Raw genomic sequence first — 26,340 nt, 5'->3', positions numbered from 1 at the left:
AAGTTACACTTTTTTAAATTATCAATTTAATAAACTAGTAGCTTACCTAAATGAGCTTGGTGGGGTTCAGCTAACTGAACTAAGGCTGAATCCTTTTTGTTGTACAAAATTTTCACTCGTTGCACATCTCCGTATACGCCTAAAACATGTTCGGGTTAATTGACATGTTTAAACTTAGACAAAGAAAATCATTCGAAAATAATCGCGGAGCTGCTGCGTTTAAATCATAACCAAACTATACAGGCTACGTAAGTAATTAACTAAAAGTAAAAAATAGTTTCTTTTGGATAAGCAGACCCAATCAAGGCCATCACACAAATGTGTAACCAGTTATTAAAACATAATAGAATCATGCAAACTTAAGTAATTAAAAATTTTAAATTAAAACGCTACTATACGAAAGTAAAATTAAGAGAAAAGTACAGAGACACATACTAGAGAAATTAAAAACGGTCAATGATGAATCTAAGCAGTAAGCTTTTTTAATAGAAATAAAACGACACAAAACAAAATAAATACGAATAAATAGAAACAGTACAAAAATGATAATGCCCGAAGCGTGATTTACTTTTCGGTTAAGCGGTATAAAGTAAATTAAACTTCGGACAAAAAAACCAGCAGCATGATTGGCCTTATATCACAGTCTAAATAGAAAAAATGCACATGCTGATAATTTTTTAATTGTCAATCTATAAAAATGAATAACGATATAATTAAGTATGAAAACATACCAAATAGTGTAAAGAGAGCGTCAGGCGTGACCATCTACGATAGAGAAAGATGACAGGAGGATGTGACGTGGCACAGAGAGGTAGGCGGTATATTTTTGCCGCCGGAGAGGCAGCAAATGTAAAAAAAGAAAAACAGCTTATTAGATATCGTACATATTATAGGCATCAGTATTTGCTATATTAATTATTAAATTATTTTATACGGCTTTACTGAAATAATGGTAGACCAATTGACAATCCGTCTAAATGCACAGAATGTTGTCTAAAGGTCACTAATTATTTCATAAACATCGCGTTTCCACATTTGTGATTTCAGACAAGAAAACGCTTTGGTGAAAATAAACTGGCCTGTTGGAAAGTGTTTAACAATATTTACGTAAATCCTCCTAACGCAAGGCTAAGGAAAAGCCGATGACTGCAATGATTCAATACTATTTACACCTCCCACTAATCAGCTTAATGAGGTGTCGAATACTATGTTACATTCCGGTTATTGGTTTAGTAGTAAACTGAAGAAAACAGCTCGTTAAACGAGCACGGATTTAGTAGGGGTTTTTGGTTAAAACAGTTACGGAAAATGGGAGAAAAACTACAACAAATTGTGTTTTTGACATTTCTAGTTTAGTTATTTATATTCATAACCATATTTTCCCCTAAAAACGTTGACATTAAACAGGATTAAAGAAAGTCAAGCTGCAATAGAGCAACGTCTCAATATAATGATTTATCTATCTACTGCCAAAAACGTACACCACTGTTTATGACGAAACGTGAGCAGCATCATTCCTCTACTTAAAAAAATACTATTTGAAAAACACTTGAGTCAACCAGTCACATATTAAATTCTAATCTCAAAAAATCCTTATATCAGTGGATACTGACCTCCTCATTCAAGTTGCTAACTAGAAGCACAGTAGCCATATTTAAGCCAGGGGCGGTTAAACCACGAAGCCCAGAAGTCTGACTTAAAGCAGCAAAACCGCCTAGACCTGGCAGAGCTCCAGCTACTCCGCCTCCGTAAGGTGCCCCCAAAGGGGACCCCACTCCGTGAACGAACGGTCCATTTAATACCCCAGGGGCCCCAGCCAATATAGAATCTTAAGAATTCAAAATTAAACCTATTTTATTTTTGTATGTGTGGAAGTGCCTCAAAGACACTAATATGTGCTCGCGCATATGCTTCCAACTTTCTTTCTTTCAATGTTTTACAAGGTAAATAAGTAGGTATACGCCAGCAAAAATAGTGAGCGACATTTCTATAGAATAAATTCGTTTAAAACTCAAGGAATGTTTGTCAATTGAAAATATTTTGTCCAGTATAATACAGGGTGGTTCAGTTTCCATGGCGGAAAATTCAGAGAGCGATAGAGAATCGAAAAATAATATGAGTTTGCATTATAAACTATATTCGAGTAAAGCTTCGCTAAAGAAATACAGGGGGTTAAAGTTTTTTAGTTTTTGCTTTATAGTTCTTACAGTTTTAGGGATATTTAGCTCAAACTTAGAGTAAATAAAAAATTCAAATTTAAAAATTTTTATTAAGTTTATAATGCAAACTCATATTATTTTTCGATTCTCTATCGCTCTCTGAAGTTTCCGCCATGGAAACTGGACCACCCTGTATAACTGTCAAAATTTTGATGAATGGTTTGTGAGAGATATATGATCACATTGACAGTAGTATTTGCCTTTTTTTTTTAATTTTTAATGCGTTCCCGCATTATCTGTCTGTGATCGGTTCTGTTCTTTGCATATCTCATACTGTATTAAAGGTATTTTGAAGAGTTTTAGTAAATTTTTCGTCTCAACGCAGGACACTACATTTAAAAACAATACATCGTTGAATTGCACGTTCCCTATGGTATACTTTGATCAAGAAATTCTTTCTCTCTTACTTATTAACTAAAATTTAAAATACTTATTTAGGAAAGTAAGTAAAGTAGGCAAACAATAAGTAATTCAATTATACTTTACTTTTTAGCTGTTAAAGCTAAGTTATTTATTTGAATTACTTTGCAGTCACTGAGTGCAATGAATGACTTAGAGTAATGGCATATTCAAAGTTACTTAATTAATAGTACGTTTAACCAATTTCACTTCCTGAAAAAAAGTAGTATTTAAAACGAGTAATTTGATTACTTGTAGTCGAATTAAGTGACACACTAAAAAAATCCAGGATTGTATTAAGTTAAACTGTTTGCCATTGTTATCAATATAGTTTCTTGACGGAAATCGTTCTTTGTTTCAGTCAGAACGTGTAGTTATCAAGAAATATAATTTTAATTTCTGTTAAAGTGTCAAAGACTTTTTAGCTTAGTGGGCAGGTTTTTCAATGGTCACCTAAAACCGTCACTTGAAATCAACGCTGCCAAATTGACACTTTTTTCTAAATTTTAATAAAAACTTTGCAATGTTGCCAAACCAATATTTTTCACAAATTTGTGCAACGTTGCCAAATTGACAAAATTTTTTATTTTTAATCAAAACTTTGCAATGTTGCCAAACCAATATTTTTCACAAATTTGTGCAACGTTGCCAAATTGACAATTTTTTTAATTTTTAATCAAAACTTTGCAATGTTGCCAAAACAATATTTTTCTTAATTTTTCACAAATTTGTGCAACGTTGCCAAATTGACACTTTTTTCTAAATTTTAATCAAAACTTTGCAATGTTGCCAAAACAATATTTTTCTTAATTTTTCACAAATTTGTGCAACGTTGCCAAATTGACACTTTTTTCTAAATTTTAATCAAAACTTTACAATGTTGCCAAAACAATATTTTTTGACAAATTGGTGCAACGTTGCCAAATTGACAAATTTTTTAATTTTTAATCAAAACTTTGCAATGTTGCCAAAACAATATTTTTCACAAATTTGTGCAATGTTGCCAAATTGACAAATTTTTTTATTTTTAATCAAAACTTTGCAATGTTGCCAAAACAATATTTTTCCTAATTTTTCAAGAATTTGTGCAACGTTGCCAAATTGACACTTTTTTCTAAATTTTAATCAAAACTTTGCAATGTTGCCAAACCAATATTTTTCTTAATTTTTAGAACTGTAATAACTGTCAAACTCTGCTTTAGTTAAAACGTGAAGTTTTCAAAGTGATTTTTTTAATTTCTGCTAAAGTATATCAAAGACGATTCAATTATTATATTATTTTTAGATACCATCGCATCGAAAAATCCTGTAGGAAAAAATATTTCGTGGTTTTTAAACGAATTTATTCCCTAGTATTGGCGCTCACTGTATACTAATGTCTTTGTAGTGCCTCACCGAGAAAAACCTCACCCGCCAAACGTTCTCTGGCTAATCTAGGTTGGGCGGCCAGCAATAAAATATCAGCGCCCAAACCACCCGCCAGCCCGCCAGTGAGGGCTAGCTGATTGTCGGTGCTGTCCCCGCTAGGCAAGCTGGGGTTCGTGTAATCCCTGGATTTGTCATTGTTGTACTTCACATTTAGGGAAGACATTTTTGAGTAGTCAATGCGCAGCGTGCAACAGCTGTTGTAGACGTTTTGACCATCTAAAGCTTGTTTGGCCGCTTGCGCAGATTCCTTGTCCGGATATTGGATCAGCGCTTGGAATGAGTCTAGATGGTTTTAGATAGTGGTTACAAAATGTTTAATGACTCAATCTAATACTCACTGTTTTTTGTGAATGTCACTATTTTCAGGACTCGTCCGTACCGGTGGAATATCTGCAGGCAACAATTGTAGAGTAGAGTATATTTTGGATGTAAGAAAAACCAGACATACCAAATATAAAATGTCCAAGCTAATAGGGTAGATCATGTGTTCGACAATAACCCTGAGCACCGTGTTTGGTCCACCCTGTATGTCTTGACCGTTGGTCAATGGGGTCGTGGGGGTGCCCGACGGGGTTACCGAGTTGGTCGTGAGAGCGTGCACTTGTGCCGCTTGCAAAGCCGCCTGCGCCGATGCGTTCTGCAAAAAAATACTTTGTCAAAAGAACCATTTTACTAAAATAAAAAGTGACTGCAAGTGTTTCGGCTAATTAGGCATCATCCTAATACTAAATTACCACGCAAAAAACACACACAGGACGATTAAGGTACATGTATACCATTTTTTTGCTAAAACAAAAGAACATTGTTTCTCCCCTTCTGAACGACGCTTAATATTCGAAAACGAGGGGGGTTGTTCTCGTGCACGCGACTCGTCAAAAATCTTGTTTTTTTTTTCATTAAAACGGAAGAAGAATGAAAAAACTTCGCTAATTGAATTCGCGGACCATCAAAGTTGAACGTTTATAGTCGACGAAGTCGTTTAGCGTTTTTGTAATATCATGTCGTGGGGGGGGGGGTGGCAAAAAAAAGTGAGCCAACAAAAGCACGAAACCTCATCAACCCGCGCTAATTGCGCGAGATTTTCATAAACGAGGGAACAAGTTTACCCCCCTTTTTTGACCGGATGAAGAATCATCTTTTTGTATAGTCGCCAGGGAGAGGGGTTTGTTAATCTTGACTGTTTTATTTCTGAAGCTTGAAACTTTAATGAAGGAGTATCAAAATTAAATGGTCAGGTGTTTTTTTGTTCTAAAATTCTAGAGTCATTAAAACCTTAAAAAAGTAGGTACAACTCGATTACAACTAGTTGAGATAAGTTGGTAAAGCGCGATAACAAGACATTTATGCACACCCTCAAACTTCTAATGGGATAATTTATGGGGAATCGAAATTGCCGAGAACAAGTTAGCACCGATGCTATCACCAATCTTACTGGAATATGTTTGCGGTAAACTTTGCCCGTATATCCCGAATGTGCCTGTTTAACGGTGTTGGCAAATCCAGTCGTAAACAAGCCCAAATATAAATATATGTTCTGAGTATACAAACCCAATTTCAATTTCCTAGTTTATGCAAATCGTCAACATTCCTACTTTATATAATCACTAAATAATAATTTAATTCAAGACTCAATAACAGTTTGCTAATAACAATCAGAAAGTTTCGGTTACAACTTTGAATGCACGCGGTCCGCCTCAAATTTACTAATTGTCGCTGAAGTTTCCTGTCAAAGTTCTTGGTTTAAGTGGCCGGGACTAATTGTGTTTCCTTCAATAAGCCATGTAACAAACAACCGTCTGGATGTTTAACTACTATTTTGAATAAATCAAAAATATAAGTCAATATGAAAACTTCCACAAACCTAAACCTTTTAACATTCATTAAATATTTAAAATCATAAAATTCATTCATAAAAGAAATGTCCTTTATTTAGTTTATTACTTTCTTTAGGCTGGTTCTAGACAATCGCCCAGAGAAGAAAAGTTTTCCTTTTCTCCGGGTTATTACCCTTCGAAACGCGTACAATCAAAACGCCGAAACATTGGGATGTCCCTTTGGGATAGTTACCGAGTGGGGCACTAGGCAATTTGGCGTAAACAAGTTATTTTTTTCTCGGTATGAAAATGGTAGTCAATATCAACCAAAAACTTTCTGAATAGAAATGACATCAAAAAGCAATTAAAACATAAGTAAGCATGAAAGCTTGTACTACATTAGGTCCTTCACACACACCTGACACCATTACGGAATATAAATGGGGTTAGGGAGGAAGGAGAAGAAACGAGCTTAAAAAAACTTTTATTACTCTATATCTCCTCATTATTCTTTCAAGGGACATAAAACTGGTCCGCGCTGCTTTGGGTAATATGTAGGTAACACGGATATAGAGCGACGAGATCGTAAACTAAAATTATTATTAACGTTGATGTTAGGATGCATTAGTAAACTGACGTACTAATAAGCGCAAGATTAGATATCAGTATGTAGAAGGTAGTAAACTGTTCCAGTAAACAGTCTTTAGTAGAAATTTTATTACCACAAGATGTCAAGACAATTTTACTTCCTAAATTTAAAAAAATAGTTGATTTGAAACTTATTCTTGATGATTAGTAATCACGTCAATGATATAATTGTGACGTTAATTTAAGAATTGTCGCTTCAATAACTTAATCACCCTTTGCACGTCATTAAGTGTAAATACTAATCGAACGTCACTGAACCCTATCAAAGGACTAAGGGCAAGGCAAAATGATCGCATTATCGAGGGTGTCGAAATATCGCCAATAAATAATTCCCTTTATTCGGTCGAATTAATTCATCGTCGGGAATAATAATTAAACGGGGAGGAAAGCCGGCTGCCAGTACGCCAGCTCCCTTAATACCGTAATGAGGATTAATAACGAAGCCGAATTAGTCCGATTTCGGGTCTTCCAAGTTAACAAACCACGCCATCAAATTTATTTACATAAAATCGACGAATCGATAACGCAAATATCAGTTTTGCAGGCCATAGAAATTACCGCAACCGTGGAAACAATACGGCCCCGGACTTCCATGTGGGATTTCCAACAGTGCTCATTAGGACCGCGCTACTGATAATGAGCGCCCCCCCACCCACTCTAAATCGAAACAATCGTAATAAAGTTGTACCGATAATTAATTGAACATTATGCGTGTTCTATTTCCAAAGGGAAAGTTCGTTAAAACTCGATTGGCCTTTGTGTCCCGGCCAGAGATTAATTCGATTTTGCATTAGCTTGCGCGTGCCTGGACATTGTTTAATTAAATATTATTGTAAATACCTATTTGATTGGCACGGTTATTTTTTTCGATTTATATCCTTTAGCATTAATTTTCACTTTAGAAAATTAGATCAAACAAGATTTTATCAATATAACTACATACTCTAAAAAATTAATAAACTTAATAATTCTTTATTGACACTTAGTGGATGCGTAAACAAAAAGCTCTACTGTAGACGTCGTGGACAAATTTGACTATTTACTGCAAATTGTTATCTAGTGTTGTTAAATTCACAATTTTAAAGTGTTTCTTTCACATTTGAGGCTAGCAGTCATTTGTCGACTAATTAGCAGTAAACCGGTCGTCAAAGCAAATCCCCTACCCGTAGTAGTTCCCCCCTAATCTGGTGCTGTTTCTGTGTCGCCGCCCCCGGTTGAGGGATTTGAAAGTGCTTTTAGGTGATTATAAAGAGCTGCCTAAACATGGAGGGTGGTTTCATAGTTTATTTATTAAGTTCCTGGATTATTTTCGATCGTGCGTTGTAGGACCAGTGTCACAGATCACTTTCGAGAGTAAACAGATCGGTTAAAAAAACACGAGTGTCTATTCGACCGTTCAAACCGAATTACCAATTTGCTTCGAGTCGGAAATTTATCATGGACCGGCTGAATATCAATCAGAGTTCTTGGGGCTGTTTAAGATTCCTGTCACGAGTTACGGAGTAGCTCGTAGCAAGACGCAAAACGACCTTGAATAAAATTTATGAATGAATTTTAAAGTACCCCCCCGCCAGTAGTTCAACCCCAAATATTTTATTAATGTTAAAAAGTCTTCAATCGATTTTCTTTGTTGTCGTTACCGGTGTAAAGTTGACAATAATTCGAACAATATCTACCTCCTTAAAATGTTTTATATTTTATTGAACCATTCCGACGTACGTATTTTTATGATTCCTCTACCTGAACAGAATATTTAGTTCTCGTAAAATGTAAATGTCTTTATAAGGGCGCCGCAATCATAAAAGTTGCTGCCTTTATCGGCTTTATACTGTACTTACACAGGTCGAAAACTTCTGAAAGGTAACACGACGAATTATGTACACGATCCGCATTTTTTTTATGAAAACGATAAATTAGGAACTGACTGAAATTACGTGGAACAAGACAGGCGAGCGAAATTAGCCTTCCTTTCAAATGAAAATTTAAATCTCTTAAAGAAGAGCCGTTAATGAAAAATTGTTTTTAATATTCTGTGTGTTTTACTCCCTAGAATTTTAATCATTTTAATCATCGTTCCTGTACACCTTGCACTGATCCTGGATTAAGCAAACGGGAGGAGATGATTAAGAGGGTGTCCTTTTTAGTGTACTGATTAACCCGAATGAATGAGTTATACACGTTTTTTACGCTTATTATACAGGGTGTCTAAACTACTGATTTCATTTTGCTCAAAGTTTGCGTAAGGTTAGCAATTATACAGAGTTCTGTCAACTTTTTCAATTCAAACCTAACATCCTGTATATTACTTTAGATTTTAAGAGACTCATAAAGATCAATTCAATGATATACGATTTTATAACTTTGTTTGAGGGTTCGATATTAAAATAGCTATTTATGTAACCAGTTACGAAAAGATCGATTTTGTGTAACGAATGAATGTTTGTAGGGCGAGCGCAGCGAGGTCCTACAATTTGAATGAGTTACACAATAAGACATTTTCGAAACGTGTTGCATACATAATTTTTTCTAATTTTGACCAAAAAGCGGTAAAAACCATCTTTTAAAGTGATTTAACACAAATATTCACTTTCATAGCACCTTGTATAAACAGTGACAACGACATGTTATGATGGATGTCGCCCATATGTTTCTACGGAAATGCATAAAAACAGGGAGTGATGAAATAAACTTTTCATAACTAGTTACATAAAGTGATACTTTATGTAACTAGTTACATAAAGGTAAATATAGTACATATTTACTAGTAAATGTTTTGTCACTCTAATCAGTTTTGAAGTGTCACTTTATATGCCAAAATTAGAAAAATATTCTTATAAGTACCTATGTACTTAATTACCTACTTCATTATTTAAAACTCTAAATGTTTTTTGAAAATTGTAGAGTTTAGAGTACTAACTATAGAGAAAAAAAAGTAGTAAAAGTAGTGAAAAATCGTAATACCTACTGCAAATCCTTGAATTGGTCATGAGTACTCCTAAAATCTACACCATTTACACATGTAGTTTAGAAAATATCACTTGGATTTTAAAAATATAAGTTGGATTTCAGAATCTATAACATGTATTTCATTATCGTAAATTTGGTTTTAGAAAACGTAAGTTGTATTTCAGATTCGTCACTTGTATTTCAGAAAAAGTCACTTGTATTTTAGAACGCGATATTTCAATTTCAGAATTTTTTGTGTTTCTATGTGGTTATTAGTTTTTTTTAATATTACTTGAAGCAAAAAAACCCGCCCATCGGGAGTATTAATTTATATAAAATATACAGGGTGTCCCGTAACTATATGACAATCTCTCGGAGGCATACAGGGGAGGTAAAATAATACGATTTGGTCATACAGTGCGTTTTTTTTAACGCGCAACATAGGATTTTACGTGTTAAATTTTTAAGCCCATGTTAGACCATTTTATTTTGGAACTACAAGTCTATAACTTGACTGGTGTGTCTTTAGTACCCTGAAGCTTAAGTAAGTCTACCAATTTGGTCTAAAAAGTGATTAAAAACTGGAAAAAAATCATTTTTTTTCGAAAAGATTTTATCGTTCCATACTCCCTGTATGCATTGTTGTTCCTTGTTGTTTTTATACTGGCAGGGCAGGTAGCAGGTAAAGTGACATATTTTGACTGCATCACGACCCGACATCTTTTGAACGTCAAAAGGGCATTTTATGATTGTTTGGAATACTGTTTGGCTTCAAACGGAGGTCACTTTGAACAATTCACTTATAAAAAGACTTCTTTTGTTCTTAAATTTCTTGATATAAAGTTAATGATCACCCTGTTTTACTTTCTACGCCAAATTTTACCTGCTACCTGCCGTGCCAGTATCAAAAACAACAAAGAACAACAATGCATACAGGGAGTATGAAACGATAAAACCTTTTCGAAAAAAGATGATTTTTTGCAAGCTTTTTAACACTTTTTAGGCCGAATTGGTAAACTTACTTAAGCTTCAGGGTACGAAACAGCCACCCGTCAAGTTTTATACTTGTAGTTCCAAAATAACATGGTCTAACATGGGCTTAAAAATTTAACACGTGAAATCCTATGTTGCGCGTTAAAAAAAACGCACTGTATAATTTTTTTTAAACTCGTTCCCAAGAGAAATATCGAGCCCCAAAGAACTGCCTTCCAATTAACGTTTTTGGCCGTAACTTTTGAAACACTTTGTATATTGTAAGGATTATTGGGTTTAATGGTTTATTGAAAGATTGTTTCTATTTGACATGAAAACCAGGTATCTCGTCTTCGAAAGGCAGGAACTAACTGGACCTAAGACACAATTTGCTTAAACTTTGACAGCTGCCATTATTTTCAGCTGCAAACGCCATTAATGTATATACTCTTGACATTTTTATCGAAAAATTGTACTCTTTCTTTATTTCGATAAAATAAACGGTTTTCGAGATAAATTGATTTTTCATTGAACTGCTTAAACCACAATGTTATTAAAAATATTCGTTAAACTATTTACTTTTTTTGCTCAACTTTAATTTTCCAAATTACAAATGACCATGTCTAAAATCCAACTGCTCTTTTCTATAATACAAGTGACTAATCTGAAATACAAATTGCAATTTCGAAAATCAAAGTTATTCTAAAATTGAAAGTACCTTTTCTGAAATACAAGTGATATTTTTTAAATCTATCTTATGGTTTCTAAAATTGAACTGACGCTTTCTAAACTACATGTGTAAATGGTGTAAAGTCATATACAGGGTGTTCGATATAAATTGAAAAAGCTATGTATACTTTGTAACTAACCCTGTATACCTCATTTTTCACCACGTCATGCGCTGTTATTTACTGTAACAATACTTTGAGAAAAACGTGATATTTGCAATATTTCAGACTTTTTAGACACCCTGTATGACAAGCCCTATTGAAAAGCCTTCATAGTTCGCATAATAAAACTTAGTTTTGTGGAGAAAAAAACATTAGCTACACACAAATATTAATTATCAGCGACGTACTGAAAGCTGGCAGTTTACGAAAAAATGGCAATTCATAAACCGTGACACGCGGTCATTTATCTTCCATTAGTGTGATTTTCCCACGCTTTACGTATTCGCATTATTTATCTTGTCAATATTCCTAGTCTGGTGGGATCTAAAAATTTCCCCCCTTTTAAAAAGTAAATTTTAGTTAATGGTTTGACGCGTTACACGTCACGAAAGGGGATCATCCATGTTTTACTCTCGCGAATAGATTTTTATTAGAGGCTAACGTTCTGAAAAACTGTCCATCATATACTTCGCAGGATTATGATGTATATTTTTTTGGACTTGATGCTCATCAAGATAAAATCGTGTTGTCGTTTTTGGATTCAAATCGGTCGGCCTCCAAAACGACGCATCATTACTTATCGCAGAAACGGTACAAACCGAACAAGGGAGGATTAAACTAATGAGCTTCAGACACCCCTAAAAAGCCTCAAATTGATTTGAGGTGGCGCGCTACTGCGATTTAACGAGGGTATTTAACTTTCAAGAATAAATATTCCATCCCCTGAGAAATCTACTTAATTGTTTAATAACTTGGACGAAATAAAACCGTTATAAAGAAATAAAAATATATCTCTCGAAAGGAGTGAGGGGGTTGGAAAAGGTGTAGGAGTGAGGGTGTTGGGGGGGGGCTATTATATAAGGCGAATCCGCTTTGTTCCCCGAACAATGCCTCGGGTTAATGGAAGATCGTTTTCTAGCGGCGCCACTAACAAAGATATTATTATGATCTTGTTCCCGTACGGACCCAAAGAGTGTTTTTAGTGTAAAGTAGTTAATAACGTCGTTTAACTAGGATTTTCTGGGACCACTTAAAAGCCGGATCACATGCTAATCTAAGAGACGGAGAAGAAAAACAATTGAAAGCTCAAAGCTTGGCGCGAACAATATGAAGATACACAACGACAAAAAACAAAGAGAAGGAGAACAATAAAAGTGGGCTTGAATATTTTAACGGGCAGCCTCCTTGGGCTCTTGCATTGTTTTCTTGTCCGGATGACGTATTCCTTCGATGACGGCAATCCGCAATACAATTCTCTCACCTTAAAACGTATTATTTATTAAATGGGCCCTCTGGCGGTTCGACGAGGCCCGCTCGATTGTGTTTCTCCCGATTTAATTGCCTGAAAATTGGAGAAAGGGGGAGAAACCGCCGTAAGTTATCGTCGCTTGTTTTTAGTGGGAGAGACGACGGGATTCGGTTTCAGTTCGCAAACAAAGCTATAAATTAAGAATTTATATTCCAGTTTATGAGCGCAATATTTCGGCAGTGTTTCTATATTAAACTATAATTTTTCAGGTTTTACTAGACGCTACTTTTCATCACAATCAAACGAATTTCCGACAGTGTTTTCAACTGATTACCGCCCAAAATTAATTTAATTCAAAAGTTTTAATGTTCCCCATAAACTCCAATAATCCTGACAAGATTTAAAAAGAAATTCAAGCGAACCACTTTGTTAAGATAATCTCACTACCCCGCCCACACCCCCGAGGGCTTCTAAACGGAAAAGACCTTGCTAAGGAAGGGTTATACTTTTAAAACGGCTTAAAACGGGAGGAGAATTAAACTTTATAGAGTATTGTTATTTAGGGTTTTTGGGAGTTACGAGCAAAAGTTTGTTCTGATTTTTTTGTACTTTTTTGCAATAAATTTTCACTAAAACTGGCGAGTTACGACAGAAAACTGGTAAAGTTGTAAATAGAGGTTTTGGGATGATTTCAGATTTATGAAAAATTATTTTAAAAGAAACTGGGGCAATGTTGGAAATTTTCAATAATAATTATTACACGTGAATAAAGTTAAAAAACAAATACGTGGTAAGAGTGCTAAATCCTAGGAATTAAATTACAGAAATATTCGTTAAATTTATGTTTTAAACCAGAAAGTAATCCAACAACTACATATTTCATATAAAGTAATGCAAATTCAGTTTTATACACCTTAAAATTAGCACTTTCGTGCAAAGCGTATTTTAAATCAATATTAAAAGAGCATATTTTTCGCAAGCAGGTAGTTTTATGGAGGGTAGATTTTATATACACCTCGTAAAATGACTAGACAAGGTGGAGACTTGTTATTCAAAATTCTAGGAAGACGCTCTATAGGGAGGTATTTTGAGCCTCAAAAGGTCTCTGGTGATTTGCGTAGTTTACAAAAACATCCAGAACTTCACTCTTGAGCTTGTTATACTTATCTGGACACTCTGTATAAACTTTCCAGATCTGCTCGACACTTTGAAAGCTTTTATGCGGTCCTAACTAACTACAACTACAGACGTCAGTCGCTTTTACGACTAGCTACAAATGCTGAAACGGATGTTTGTTCTATTTCAAAGGCCTATAAAGCGCAGTTTTCTCGGAAAATACATGAATTGTATTTCTGTCCCATTACTAGTTTCCAGTTTCAAAATTTCCGGAAAAGTCCCCCGCTTAAATTTGACGAGGAGATTTTTCTTTCCCACAGTCAAATTAGAATATATTAAGTCGGAAACTCCCACATTACACTTTCAGCAAAATTTTGCTCTGCCCGTAACGTTAACCTAATTATTTTTAAAAACGGATATTGCACGCCGCTTAACCAGAATACGAAATTTAATAACCATCCCCCCTATCTAAACCGTATAATTTTACGCTCGTAAAAAATTTAAATTAATTTATATAAATATGAGGACTTAGCGGGATGAGATTTTATTTGCCCGAGGGGGAGGGGGCTTATTTATTAGGGCCTCATTTCCTCGTTCCTCGCTAGTTTATTAATTTCGAAATTACCTCAATTAGGGACAGCCGCGGGTCCGGGACTGATTTAAATAACTGACTGGGAAATTTTAAACTCACCGAAACTGTTAAGCCAAGTCCCAAAGCTGAAGAGGCACTTACCTGAAAGCAAATAAAAGAAAAACAGATATTAAAGCTTTCTAACTCGGTTTTATCAAGCTCCCTAAATTATTACTTATGTGGGTAACTTGGACCACGCAATTTACAGAACTAGGCCTTTGCAGGTATATAAATTTTCGAGACAGACACTTATAAATAATTGAACAACCAGAGGGTAAATAATAAAAAGGGGGAATAAAAAAAAACAGTCAGTGTGTGTATATAATCCGGTTCGTCGCGTCACAGGAAAAATCATCAATGTAGTTTCCCGAAAAGCGCAATAAAGAGCGAACAGAACACTTTGAGCAGCCGAGAACGCATTAATAATTTAATAAAAGTGAATCAGGCTGAAAGGGCTCAAACCCAGAAAAACACACATTAGGGAGTAAAAAGAGGAACGAACCGGCTCGATCGGAGTAAATAGAGTCGTTAATAATTTCCCTGACGATGATTATCGATTTTCAAAACATTACGATTTTTCTCAAACCACCCAGTCATTTATTATTGAATGACAATTAATCGACAAAAAAGCATAGGGGCGTCGTTTTGCTTCGGATCGCAACAGTGGGGGACACGACTACGTCAATCACATTCAAAACTTGATGGATAAATCTCCAGTTGCTCGATTGGATCAAATCTGGATAATGTCTGTCAGTGCGGTATTTAGATGATAGAAAGAAATATGATGAATAATTGTTAAGTTATTAACTGATGACTAATATTGATCTTATATCATCATTATGATATGAGGTTAGTAAAGGCTATAATCAAAATTAATACTTTTTATGTAAATTTCTTGTTTCTTGTAGATAACTTTGATTGGGTTGAACGTGCCAGTTTTGCAGGGATAGAACAACTGAATTAACAATTGTATAAACAAGATGAATCATTAGAGCATCATATTCATTGCACTGGAGATCAAGTGATAACCTACTGAATGACGTGTTGTCTACGAAAATTCCGATTTCTTCAAGAGAAACTCGAAATTAATCTGATAAGACGAGAGTGAAACGTGAGTTGAATGTGTTCATCTCCAGAAACGTATAAGCGATTAATTCCCGAGGCCTACTGCTAACTGGAGTATTTTCGTTATTACCGGACGCCCATCGACGAAGGTAATTTATCGACAATGGCCCTTTAAAAAGTAGCCATGCACGTCTACTCCGCCAGCGATCGGAAGGGTGTTGAACATTTTTTCCCTTTTCCGTTTTCTTTTATTTTCGTCATTACCGGAACGTTACCCGTGGAGGATGTATGAGAGAATGAGATAATTTAACGGGGAACGGTGCGGCGGCAAGAGACGAAGAACGAGAAATAATAGAGGAGATTGCGTCGGGATGTGTGTGACGTGGAGACCCCCAAAAGGGGAACAAAAGACCCTAATGAAATTTTAAATCGCGGATCTAGGTATGCGTTTTATTCTCCCCCTTTTTATTGCAGTTGACTTAGTTTATTAACATTCGTAATTTTTGACAGAGTTTCGTGTATTTTTAAGTCAAAGTTAGCTAGACTGTAGGACTGAAATTAGGACTGTAAGGAAAAATTTATTATCCATATCCTAACCAAAAGACCATATCAAACCTGTTCACGGAACTCGTAAAATCACGCACTTATTTTTAGTGACTTAACGTTACATTTTATGCCCCCCCTGTAAACTGCATTTTTGAAAGCAATCTTTGGTGGGGTTTCCCGTTTAATGGAACGTTTAATAATAAGCGTAAAAATAATGGAATGACGATCAATTGCTATTATGCCGGCTAGACGTAATCGACTTTTAAATAGTATCGCAAAGCTGGACAAAATCGATGACATGAAAAAGCTTCAGAACCACATCTGGAAACAAAACGGGGAAAGTAACAAAACCTGATGTCGTCCTAATTGTCTTTGGCTAAAACGAACACAGAGCGAGGGAGACATACAACACGAAACAAAATTGAGGCGGCAAAAGCTTTTAGCGGCCGCATTACGGGCGACAAAAACTTTGTTCTCGGCACACTTCCTAAACATAACGATATATACAATTTTAGTTCCTAGTTTTATCGCGTGACGATATTTGCTCACATGAAAGCCGGTTTTTTCACTCCCGATACAAACCGACTGGTCAAAAGAAAAGTTTCACGCACAACTGCGACACAATGAAAAATGATAGAGAATTGATTGTATCTCGGTTCGGATTGTTTGCTTTATTCCACACTGTTGCTTTAAAGGGGTTCTTTCAATCCCTCAAATATACAAGGTGGTCCAGTTTTAAATGTCAATAATTCACCATTCGATAGCCCAAAAAAAATAAGTTGACATGTATTATGTCATTCTTGTAAAAACTCGTTTCTAAGAAAGAAACAGTCCCCCAAATTTCAGTTTAAAAAATCGTTGGAACTGTCAGACCATTGAAGCAATTTTGATCATATTTGAAACAATGTGAATATAATACTCATTATGTGATGTTGATGACGTTTCTCATAATTGTGTAGTGTCTTAAATTCCTTGTTCTATTTGGAACAGAAAGTATATCTGGCAAAATTCTTAACCGATACTTCGTTTACGAGATAATTGAGTTTTTACGTATCAAAACCCAAAAGACATTCATGCTGTCATTTTTTAGAAGAATTCGTTCCCAGGAAGATACTGCCCTCCAAAGTTCAGCTTCAAAAATCGTTATTTTTCGTTATAATTCTGAGACCGTTGAAGTAATTTTACGTTAGTAATTTATGTTAATTGGTACTTATAAAATTGATACTCATTACTTGACAAAGTAAGTTTCAAGCTATCCGTGTCGGTACAATAGAATTGGTTCACTTATTTTGAGCTACATTAAGTTTTATACCTCTGGACTTCGCTCAAAGGAATGATAATTGATTATTTAATTATTTATTTATTTAATCTTCTTTATTTTTAATTATGGTCCCAATAAGTTTGCTGTAACAAACTCGTAAAAGGAGTTATAGGAGATACATCTTTCTTTAAATTGAACAAAGAAATTCCAAGTCAAATATCCAGTCAGCGCAGAAAATCAGATAAGTAAGAGTGGAAAAACGAACACCACTCCCATGTGCATCTATGCTACTTAACAAGTTTGACAACGTCATTCACATCACATAATGTGCATTCATTTCATAAGGACTTATTCAAAATTTGATTAAAATCAACACAGTTATAGCAAAAAAATAATTTTTTTAACTAAATTTTGGAAAACTGTATTTTCCTTAGGAAGCGTTTTCCAGCAAAATGACACAATGCATGTCAACTTATTTTTTGATAAATTATCGGATAGTGGACTATTGACATTTAAAACTGGACCACCCTGTATAAAGTTTTCAGTTTTCTGATATACAGTTTTCCTAAAAAGAAGTACAATTCCTTGTAACTCATCACTAAATTTTTGACCGAAACAAACAAAAACATACACAATAATTATCAATGAGTTAGACAAAAAAACAATTCAAATTCTCTTCAGCACATAGTAAAACAGTGAATATTTGTTATAAAGTTTAGCTAATTGGAAGTTCTCTCGGTTTAACGTTTAGTAATGAGTTGCAAAGTATTGCATTTTTTTAGGAAAACCTAAATGCCTGGCAATAATTTGGCAAGAGGTAAAAAAATTAAGTTAGTAGCAAATGAATTATTAAAGTAATTGATACAGGGGTAACAAAAATACAAACTTTTATTTACGAGCCACAAGTAATTTTTATTATTTCCCCTCACAGTACTGTCATTGTACAGTCATTTCAGGGACACCCTGTTTATTTAAACTTCTCCAACTATGGACTTTATATATTTGAGGGTATGAACGAACCCCTTTAGAGCAACAGTGTAAAATAAAACAAACAATCCAACCTGTACTATCAAATAGGCTTATTTTTGAGATGTCAAATATCAAGCTAGCTCAATTTTCTTAGTCAATTGTCAACTCTTTTATATCAAAAATTATTTAGCAATATTCGGTTTAATTCCGACCTTATGCTCAATTTCAAAATTTTTGTTTGCTATTATTCGTTCAAGACATTATCTTGTCACTGAAATATTTGAAATATCTTTCGCATGTCAGTTACATATCCTTCGTTCCCTTTAAACGTACGAAAACAAACCCCCCTCTCAACGCGTATTCAAAGCTATGTCGAAAATTGTTATAATGAAATAACTTTATTAAGGGTGAGGGTGAAACCGACCGGCACATGTATATAATACAGGGAGTTTAGCGTATTGTTTTCACATGTTGCAAACTTCTTGTTCTCCCCCCTTTTGTTGTTATATCAAAGTGAATAAATTATACATTATAACGGGTAAACTTACCGCATTCGAATGTGTTTGGTCAGTCTTCAGCTCTTTGTGATTGGAGTACTGGACGTATACAGATCTGCCCCGAAGCTGCGCCACTGAACCACCAAAATATGACACCTACAGGAAACCGTAATTTATTTTATTGTTAAATTATAAAAGTAGTGGGAATTACCATGCTGGTAGCGGAAGCTTCATCTCCCATCTCCAAAAACGCTTGATTTTTGCCTTTAAGGACAAGAACATTGGTTACACGACCAAAAGGTAGACCCAAGTGGATGATTTCAGCTTCGCTGACATCAGATGGGATGTTCCTGATATGGATCACCCTGGAGGGTTTCCCTACGTTCTGCTCCAGCTTTACCTGTTGCGAGAAAACATTGTTAAAACCCAATCTAATTCTTAAAACGACTAGCCAAAGAGCTGGAGATAAAATATTCACCTCCAACTCGTTGCGCTCGCATATTTCCATTAAAACCCCCCGGGAGTCGGGTTTATATAGGGCTATACAACCGTTTAGTTTCCGGATAAAGCGGATTTGGTTGCCGTTATCTAAACTCGTCGCGGTTTCCCAAAAGCCAAGATGTTACGTACTAACTCCCTCGTAATACGAGTGGTCGTTATAAGAGGTAGTAATCATTAAAAAGTTCTGCGACCGCGAAGAACTGAATTGATAAAGTTCTATTGTGTATTGGTTGTTCGTTTGGATTACTACTGAAAAATAGGGCCCCTCCGATTGCAACGACGCAAACGACAATAGTCCGTGACTGAAGCTATTACTTGGTTGCCTCTAATCACCGCTCAGGTGTTGGCTAGACAAAAGTTGGTATAGATTTTCTTTATATCCGTTAATTATATTTGAAAAAAAAAAATGAAATTACACGGTAGGAGTATACTTTACAGAAACAGTTAACTTTTGCCAAGTTGCCACATCAACTTTGAGTAGCAGTGAATAATTAGCACTACACCTGCCCTTCGAGAACTATTTGGAAACCGCACTTAGTAATACAAAACTAACATAACCTCAATGAACTAAACCCTGCACTAGGTTAACCCTCGAGGTCTGGTAATAGGAAACCATGGCCGAAAAGTAAACCGAAGCCTACGGCCTAATACAACATTGCAACCAGCTAATGTTTATATAGTTGCATAAATACGTGGCCTTAATTGTTTCCTTCGGCTGCATAATGATGAGGCAATACCCCGGAGGAACGTCCGTTCGTGTTCACGCAATAAAATAGGTTATGAATATGTCAACGCAGGCCCATTGTTTATAGTCGGGAACGTTCTATATAGGATGGGTCCCGATTACTCCCGGGTACGGCCTGAATATGCGTCAAATGAGGGTCAAAACGATCTTAATGCTGGGGAATTATGCGGTGGTCAACCGGAATATGTCATTGTTTTGGAGATATATTGTTAATTGATGTTGTAATTGTGTTTAGCGTACATTATTGTATTACATGTTGTGGTTTTTTGAGCTAACTGTAACTGATAATGTTGATGATATCACTCAACAAAGACACAATACCAGACAATTCTTGACTAATGGTGGATACACCGTAGATACTTTTATTTTAAAATCATCATCACTTTGTGACTATGACCATCACATGATTCTATACAACAAAATACTTACTTTTTTAGCGTTTTCTTGATTGTTGTTATCGGCGTGGGTCGCTGAGGGAGCCATCACTGAGACACTAGATTGCGAAAGCAGTTCGTCACTACCTCTCTGAAACACAATAAAAAAAACACTAGATAAGATGTATTGGCGAGATAGATCAAATCGAAAGGAGTATTTTTCGAAGCGGGGAAAATATAAAAATCTGATGGATTTAGTAAAGGATTTACGAGACGGAAGGTCTTATAAATATAGAGGACGACTACAAATACGTCGACGGTTCACAAAAGAGCCAGATATTTCATATTTGGCTTGCAGGACTAAAAAGGATTCCTTTAGGTTGTATGTACTAGCTCGGCTCGATGAAAAACTGATCCCTCGTTCGATTTAAACGGTCCATTCAAGGGAAATCTTTCAGATGCAGATGTAAGCACTTGTTAAGACCCGGATTATAAATGGCTTTGGATTTTCTCTGTAAGGACTTGTAGAATATAAAATATTGGAATTTAGGCTGTATGGATTTCGGTTCTGGTTAAAAAACAATGCATAGGCAAAGTGCAAAGAAATATGAAAAGAAGAAATTTTAGCGGCTGTAAATTTAGGACGTCAGGCGTACATCCTCTGAAGGTTTAGAATATATACGTTCACTTTGAAACCGATCTCTTTTCGCTATTTTTGCATCCGGAGCACACTTTTATTTACTTAAATATAGTCAAAAGGCTTTTACCCTTGCTAGAGGCGCATATTGAGAACGATCTCGGAAGAGAAACGCGCTCCGTGCTTTGCCGGCAACTTCGTGTAAATTTATCATCCCCCTTTTTGAGGTCAACCCCTTTGCGACACGAAGTTTTCCCTAGTTGCATACATTTGCCAACAAATAGGTGATTATTGCATTGACAAACACTTTTTTACATACACACCCAAGACAAAACTTTCAGGTTTCAGAAAGAAAAACACAGAAACAAAGAATGCGAATAAGCTTTTAACAAAAATATACATATCGGTGGCTTTATCGGCGGAAAGTTCGCCGAGGAGTCAACAGTTTGAAAGCAAAATTTCGTTTTCCTTTTTCCAGGGGACGCGGCAAACTTCCGAACTGAACTAGAAAGGTGAGCGTGTTGACTTAAAACTCCTTTTCGTGACTGGGAAACGCTGTTGCTTCCATCGTGCTGGAGGTATTTTGAATAATAACGCGGCAAATGGGCCTATTCAAACGCTAATGTAACGTCTGTTACGCCTGAAAGGGCTAGCGGGAGTTTTGGGAGTTTGAAATTCGATTGTTAAACTCGTCTAGCTAAACTCGAAAAATTTTTAAGTTACAGTTAAACAAAATTAATTTTTATTATACCAACCAACTGACAATTTCTATAAAACTCTAAAATTCACAAGCCTCCTCGCTACACTTATCTTCATGAATCACCAAGTAGTCTCCTAGAAAGTACCGTCCGCAATGACGACATTCCCCAAGAACATCGCTGGTATCCTCCCTCAACGAACAATACCTGGACGTACTCCCCATCGAGCTGGAGGTAACCGGCTGTGGAGACATTGGCCTAGAACCAGCTGGACTTCTTGGAAAAAACCTGGGCGACATAGGCCTAGAATTGATCACTCTGGGCGACTTTGGTCTGAAAACAGCCCTAGCTTTCACGGTGCAAGTGCTTCGGCAATCATAGGGGGTGTGAAAAGTGAACCTTTTGGGTACGCGCCCCTGCACTTCCGCGTCTTCAATAGAACCACCTGAATTCACCTGCGAGGGGGTGACAATTTTGAAGAAGGTTCTTTTCACCCTAGGCTGGCTGGTTGGTTTCAGTTTGGTGAAAATTTCGAAATTTTCTCGGTCTTGTAGAGCGCCGAATACTTCATCAAAGTGATGTTGCAGCACTTCGTCGTTCATTGCAAATTTTAAATTATACAGTCAAATGATTAGTTTTAGCTTGATGTCAAGCCAATATTTTTGACAATAATCAACCACATTGTCAAATGTCTTCACATTTCCTCTGTTATGATAAATTAACCGTCTTTATTTGGACCCTCAATAACAGAAAACCATACAAATTTGTCTCGGAAGAGAAAGTCCATTTAAGTATAAATGATTAGCGAGATTCTATCCCCTTTCCTTTCTTCGACGAAACCTGTATTAAATGGCCATAATCCAGGATTTGGGGGCTCGATAATAACGAAACGGGCAAACACAAAAACCCGACTATTAAGGGCGACGTTCCTAAATCAGCAATCCGCGAATATCCACGCCGGAACGAGACAAAAGTGGAACAAATGTAAATGATGTCCCGGAACGACGGGAGACGCACGAAGAAGGAGCCGCTGGTGCGGAAAAGGCGAAGGATTTATGTTCTGGATTCAAGGAAAATCCGATTGGAGACGAAGGGCTCCCCCGAGGAGTTAAATGCCTCGCGGTCCCGTTTTATGCGAGCTCTATTTTTGATTCGCCCGAACGGTATCGAGATAAATTTGCATATGTCGACCGAGCTGGCATCTTTTTTCGACCTGGTTCTCATGGTCACGTCATAACCAGACAGAGATAAAAACGTAAACTTAACAAAGTCGTTTTGTTTGTAAACGAGTGAAACTGAATCGTGACGTTGATCGTTTACCAGATACCGTCAGGACCCTTTTAAAGGCCCTTTAAAAAAAAAAAAACCACACAAAAAGATAGGTAATAATCGCCAGAAAGAGTGCTGAAAAAACCCACATCCCTTTATATTAATTAGCATTCAGGGCCTGACTTTAAGCACATTTTCTCGTAATTTTCCGTAATCCCGCACCTCTCAAAAACCGAGATTAAACGTCGGGGTCGTTAAAAGGACGAACTTTAAAAAACCCAGAGTTGTTAACGATGACGATTAAACTTAATTATATTTGCATCGAGCGTTTAGAAGAGCCCTAAAAAGGCGTTTGTACATGGAGGGACAGTACACGTTTAGTATTTTCTCTTTTCTGATTTTTTCCAGGTGATGAAACTAAAGACTGTAAATAATGAAATTAGGCTAATGTACAATTGTACAATAAACCGCAAATCGCCCTTTACTCTCGGAAAGTCGAAAACGTAACTTTGCGCCGTCTCGTTTATTTAAACTTTTATAGGTACATATGCTTGTTTGTAAACTTGCAAGCCCCAAACAAAAAGTACTTTCCGAACCTTTTTATTCCCAAACAAATGCCTTCTAAAAGTTTCGTTGTCATGGCTTTTTTCCACTATTCAACGGTTTTTCTACCTTTGCAACTCATTAGAATAACTTCAATGCTCACTTCACTGCCTTGGATTCAACTTTATTGAAATTACAACAGGTGGAATTTAAATAAAGCTGAAACTTCAGAGTTTTTCTATAGTGGAAATGTTATTCAAAATATCTTACTATGCGAATATAGGCAAATAGGTTTCAGGCTAAAGCTTAAAGCCGTATTCGTTTTTTCTCTCCATGGAGCGAGCAGAGGAGATGTGACATCACGATAACGTAATTTGACAAAACCATAATTTGACCAACTGTCAAGTTACGTCACTGTGACGTCAGTGGATGCGTATTCTTGAAATGAGAGAAAGGAGTTACCAAGAGAGAAGTATTCAGAATGTGACACAAACCTGCTCTTGTCAGTTTCTTCTGACACATTCTATCAAAACTCCCCTTGAGAGTACTCTGCTTCCTGTAAAAATTAATTGTAGTAATTGAAAATCATACTTGACACTTGACAATTTGCACATTTACTCTGGAGTAAATCTGACCAGTTAAGTTGATGAAATGTTTCAATTAATTAGCAACTTTAGTGCAAAACTAGTATAATTGTATATCCTGCTCTATCAAATGGTATTGAAGCAAGATCGTTCAGAGATTTGCACTAAATTTGTAAATAGAAAACAGAATAACGTAATTTTTGACATTATGTGTCCGACAACAAACATGACGGATGTTCGTCAGTCACGTGATCTAGTTAGAGAAATAGTGTCACATCCCGTGCATAAATCTACTATTTTACTTGACCTCAACATATTTTTCCTGTCTAATCCCATCAGTACTTTAAGGAGAACTTAGTTGAGATAGTTCTTTACCAATTTTACGGCCAAATATAGCATGACAAAACATAAACATATCGGAAACCTGATGATGCGCAAAGCCCCTTCCAATATTTAACGATAAACGGAGAAGTTAAGTTAAGCAAAGTGAACTCACCCATCGGGCACGTTTTGTCGCCGGTCTGACTAACATAACAGCACGAAAATACAGCAAAAATCTTGAAATTTTAAAAAATTTACATGGATTGCAATAACAGCCGACACTAAGAGTTTTCAAAAATAAATGTCAATTGTTGAAAATCAATTTTGACGTAAGACAGGTTGCAATCAAGCACTCTGCAAACTGTGTCTATTTCACTCGCACATTAATAAAAGACAAAGAGCCAACTTGATCTAGTTTGAAGTCGTAGAGATCGCTGCGTGTGAAATAAAAACCATAGAGCATGTTAGTTACTAGACCATACACAACTAGTTATATAGCCCTAAACCATTTAGCGTTTAGAGTTTTAGACTAACCTCCTTACTGGTTAATTACTATACAATAAAACATGAATTGTTACTCCTGAAGATATTAATTTGACATACCTATATTTTTTACTTTTAAAATTTCCTTTCCCCTTTTTTTTAAATATAGAAGTGTTCATGGTAGAGAATTCCCGTAGGATTTTTTGGGTTGACGTTTGATTGACGCGCGGTGGATTACCTGGCACGTGTTTATAAAAGGCCACCGAAAGAAACAACCGACGATCGAAAAAACAAACGCGCATCGCGTATAAAACGTGCATGTGCCCGCCATCTGCGAACGTCTAATGGCATCAGGCTGTTGTTTCAGGAAGTCGAACCAATCAAAAATAGATTTGATGCTAATTTGTTTATTATTTAGACCGGTTTGTTCCTAGACAATTTTAATAGCAAGAAAAAACTAGATTTTAGCCAATAATAGTGGACTGAAAAAAACAAATTTTATTGTGACTAATTTTAAGATGCAAAAAGTTTCTTGCAATTAGTGACTGTAATCGAGTTTAGTGAAAAACAAAAATTCCGTGAGGAGACTATCTAAGAAACTTCTATTTTCCTTATTTTCGGTTTCATTAATTTCATTGTATAATGGGGGGTTTCAAAGAAATCCAATTATTATTTTCCGTAATAACGATGATACCGCTTTGAACTAAAACTCTGGACTAACTGGAAGGGGATAAATTTGAATCGATAATATAAATTCGCGGGTCTTACCGGAAAGGTAACTTTTTATCAGAAAATGAAAACATTTCCTTAACGTTTTTAGCAAAAACCACTCTCGTTCAACACGTTGCACTTCCATACAAAATGTATCCTTTTTTTATTGGGGCATATTCGATAGCATTATCGGTAATTGTCGAGGACGTGTGCTTGCGCTTTTTGGATTATTAAATCGCTTTCATTTGGATGCTCTCATTCGAAAATCGAATAAATGCAATCGGATTTTTCTGTGTAAACAGCAGCATCTGTCAGTTAAGTACTGGCAACCAAATAAAACTCTCTGCCTTGATAAAATTAAACGAAATTAGTGACTTTTGGAAACCACTTTGTCAATCTTCATTAAGATTTGATTGAAGCAATCACCTTTCAGGAATGATTTTTTCCTCTCTCGAACTAGGGAGGGTGGTTTGATTGGCGTAACTGTATTACCACCAAAGTTACAAACAAGATTCTGATTCAAAGTTAGTAACAGAAAGATAATTTTAACTGTGATTTGTAGGATATAATAAATAACAGCTTTTAGTATGGGAGAAGTACTTAAAACCGAGTTTAGACTGCATAAAACAATAGCAACAGACCGTCCTTGTCGACTTTAAACTTGGACGGTCGTCAAAACATTTTGAATCGTAAACTTTATTATGAAACTCCACTTTTGATGGCTTTTGGCAAATCGATAAGCTGCGAAACAACGAAAACAGCCAAACGCAATCTCGACACTCGAATTTTATTATTATTTCCCAAACAAATAATAATAATTCCAG

The 26,340-nt window shown here is 35.8% G+C and overlaps 2 protein-coding genes and 1 long non-coding RNA gene across 14 annotated transcripts in view; 1 reads left to right on the top strand and 2 right to left on the bottom strand.

Annotated features, from left to right (window-relative positions):
- heph (polypyrimidine tract-binding protein 1 heph) overlaps nt 1-26,340 on the bottom strand; it is a 128,306-nt gene that overhangs the window by 6,589 nt on the left and 95,377 nt on the right. For 8 of the 12 annotated variants that reach the window (XM_081979223.1, XM_081979217.1, XM_081979226.1 and 5 more), the window contains 10 exons: nt 20,326-20,421; nt 18,862-19,050; nt 18,702-18,806; nt 14,373-14,414; nt 4,495-4,683; nt 4,385-4,436; nt 4,014-4,328; nt 1,614-1,828; nt 732-765; nt 47-139 (listed from right to left, as the gene is read on the bottom strand). In XM_081979223.1, coding sequence (XP_081835349.1) covers nt 47-139; nt 732-765; nt 1,614-1,828; nt 4,014-4,328; nt 4,385-4,436; nt 4,495-4,683; nt 14,373-14,414; nt 18,702-18,806; nt 18,862-19,050; nt 20,326-20,421 — 1,330 coding nt within the window. Of the gene's footprint in view, nt 1-46; nt 140-731; nt 766-1,613; nt 1,829-4,013; nt 4,329-4,384; nt 4,437-4,494; nt 4,684-14,372; nt 14,415-18,701; nt 18,807-18,861; nt 19,051-20,325; nt 20,422-24,497; nt 24,637-26,340 lie in introns of those variants that run through there. The other 4 variants (XM_081979221.1, XM_081979218.1, XM_081979219.1 and 1 more) reach the window with 4 other exon arrangements.
- LOC145728754 (uncharacterized) lies at nt 9,861-10,621 on the top strand. Its single transcript, XR_014178157.1, has 2 exons — nt 9,861-10,217; nt 10,357-10,621. It is a non-coding gene; the product is annotated as an uncharacterized LOC145728754 (long non-coding RNA).
- On the bottom strand, nt 21,633-22,836 carry LOC145727764 (uncharacterized). Its single transcript, XM_081977582.1, has 2 exons — nt 22,005-22,836; nt 21,633-21,938 (listed from the first exon to the last, which is right to left on the bottom strand). The coding sequence occupies exons 1-2, from the start codon at nt 22,205-22,207 to the stop codon at nt 21,686-21,688; spliced, it is 456 nt and encodes a 151-aa protein (XP_081833708.1). The 5' UTR covers nt 22,208-22,836; the 3' UTR covers nt 21,633-21,685.

This window comes from Ips typographus, linkage group LG4, assembly GCF_016097725.1.
Source record: "Ips typographus isolate SLU linkage group LG4, UJ_Ityp_2.0, whole genome shotgun sequence".
In the NCBI taxonomy this organism is placed as follows: domain Eukaryota; kingdom Metazoa; phylum Arthropoda; class Insecta; order Coleoptera; family Curculionidae; genus Ips; species Ips typographus.
This window is presented reverse-complemented; position numbering and strand designations above follow the sequence as displayed.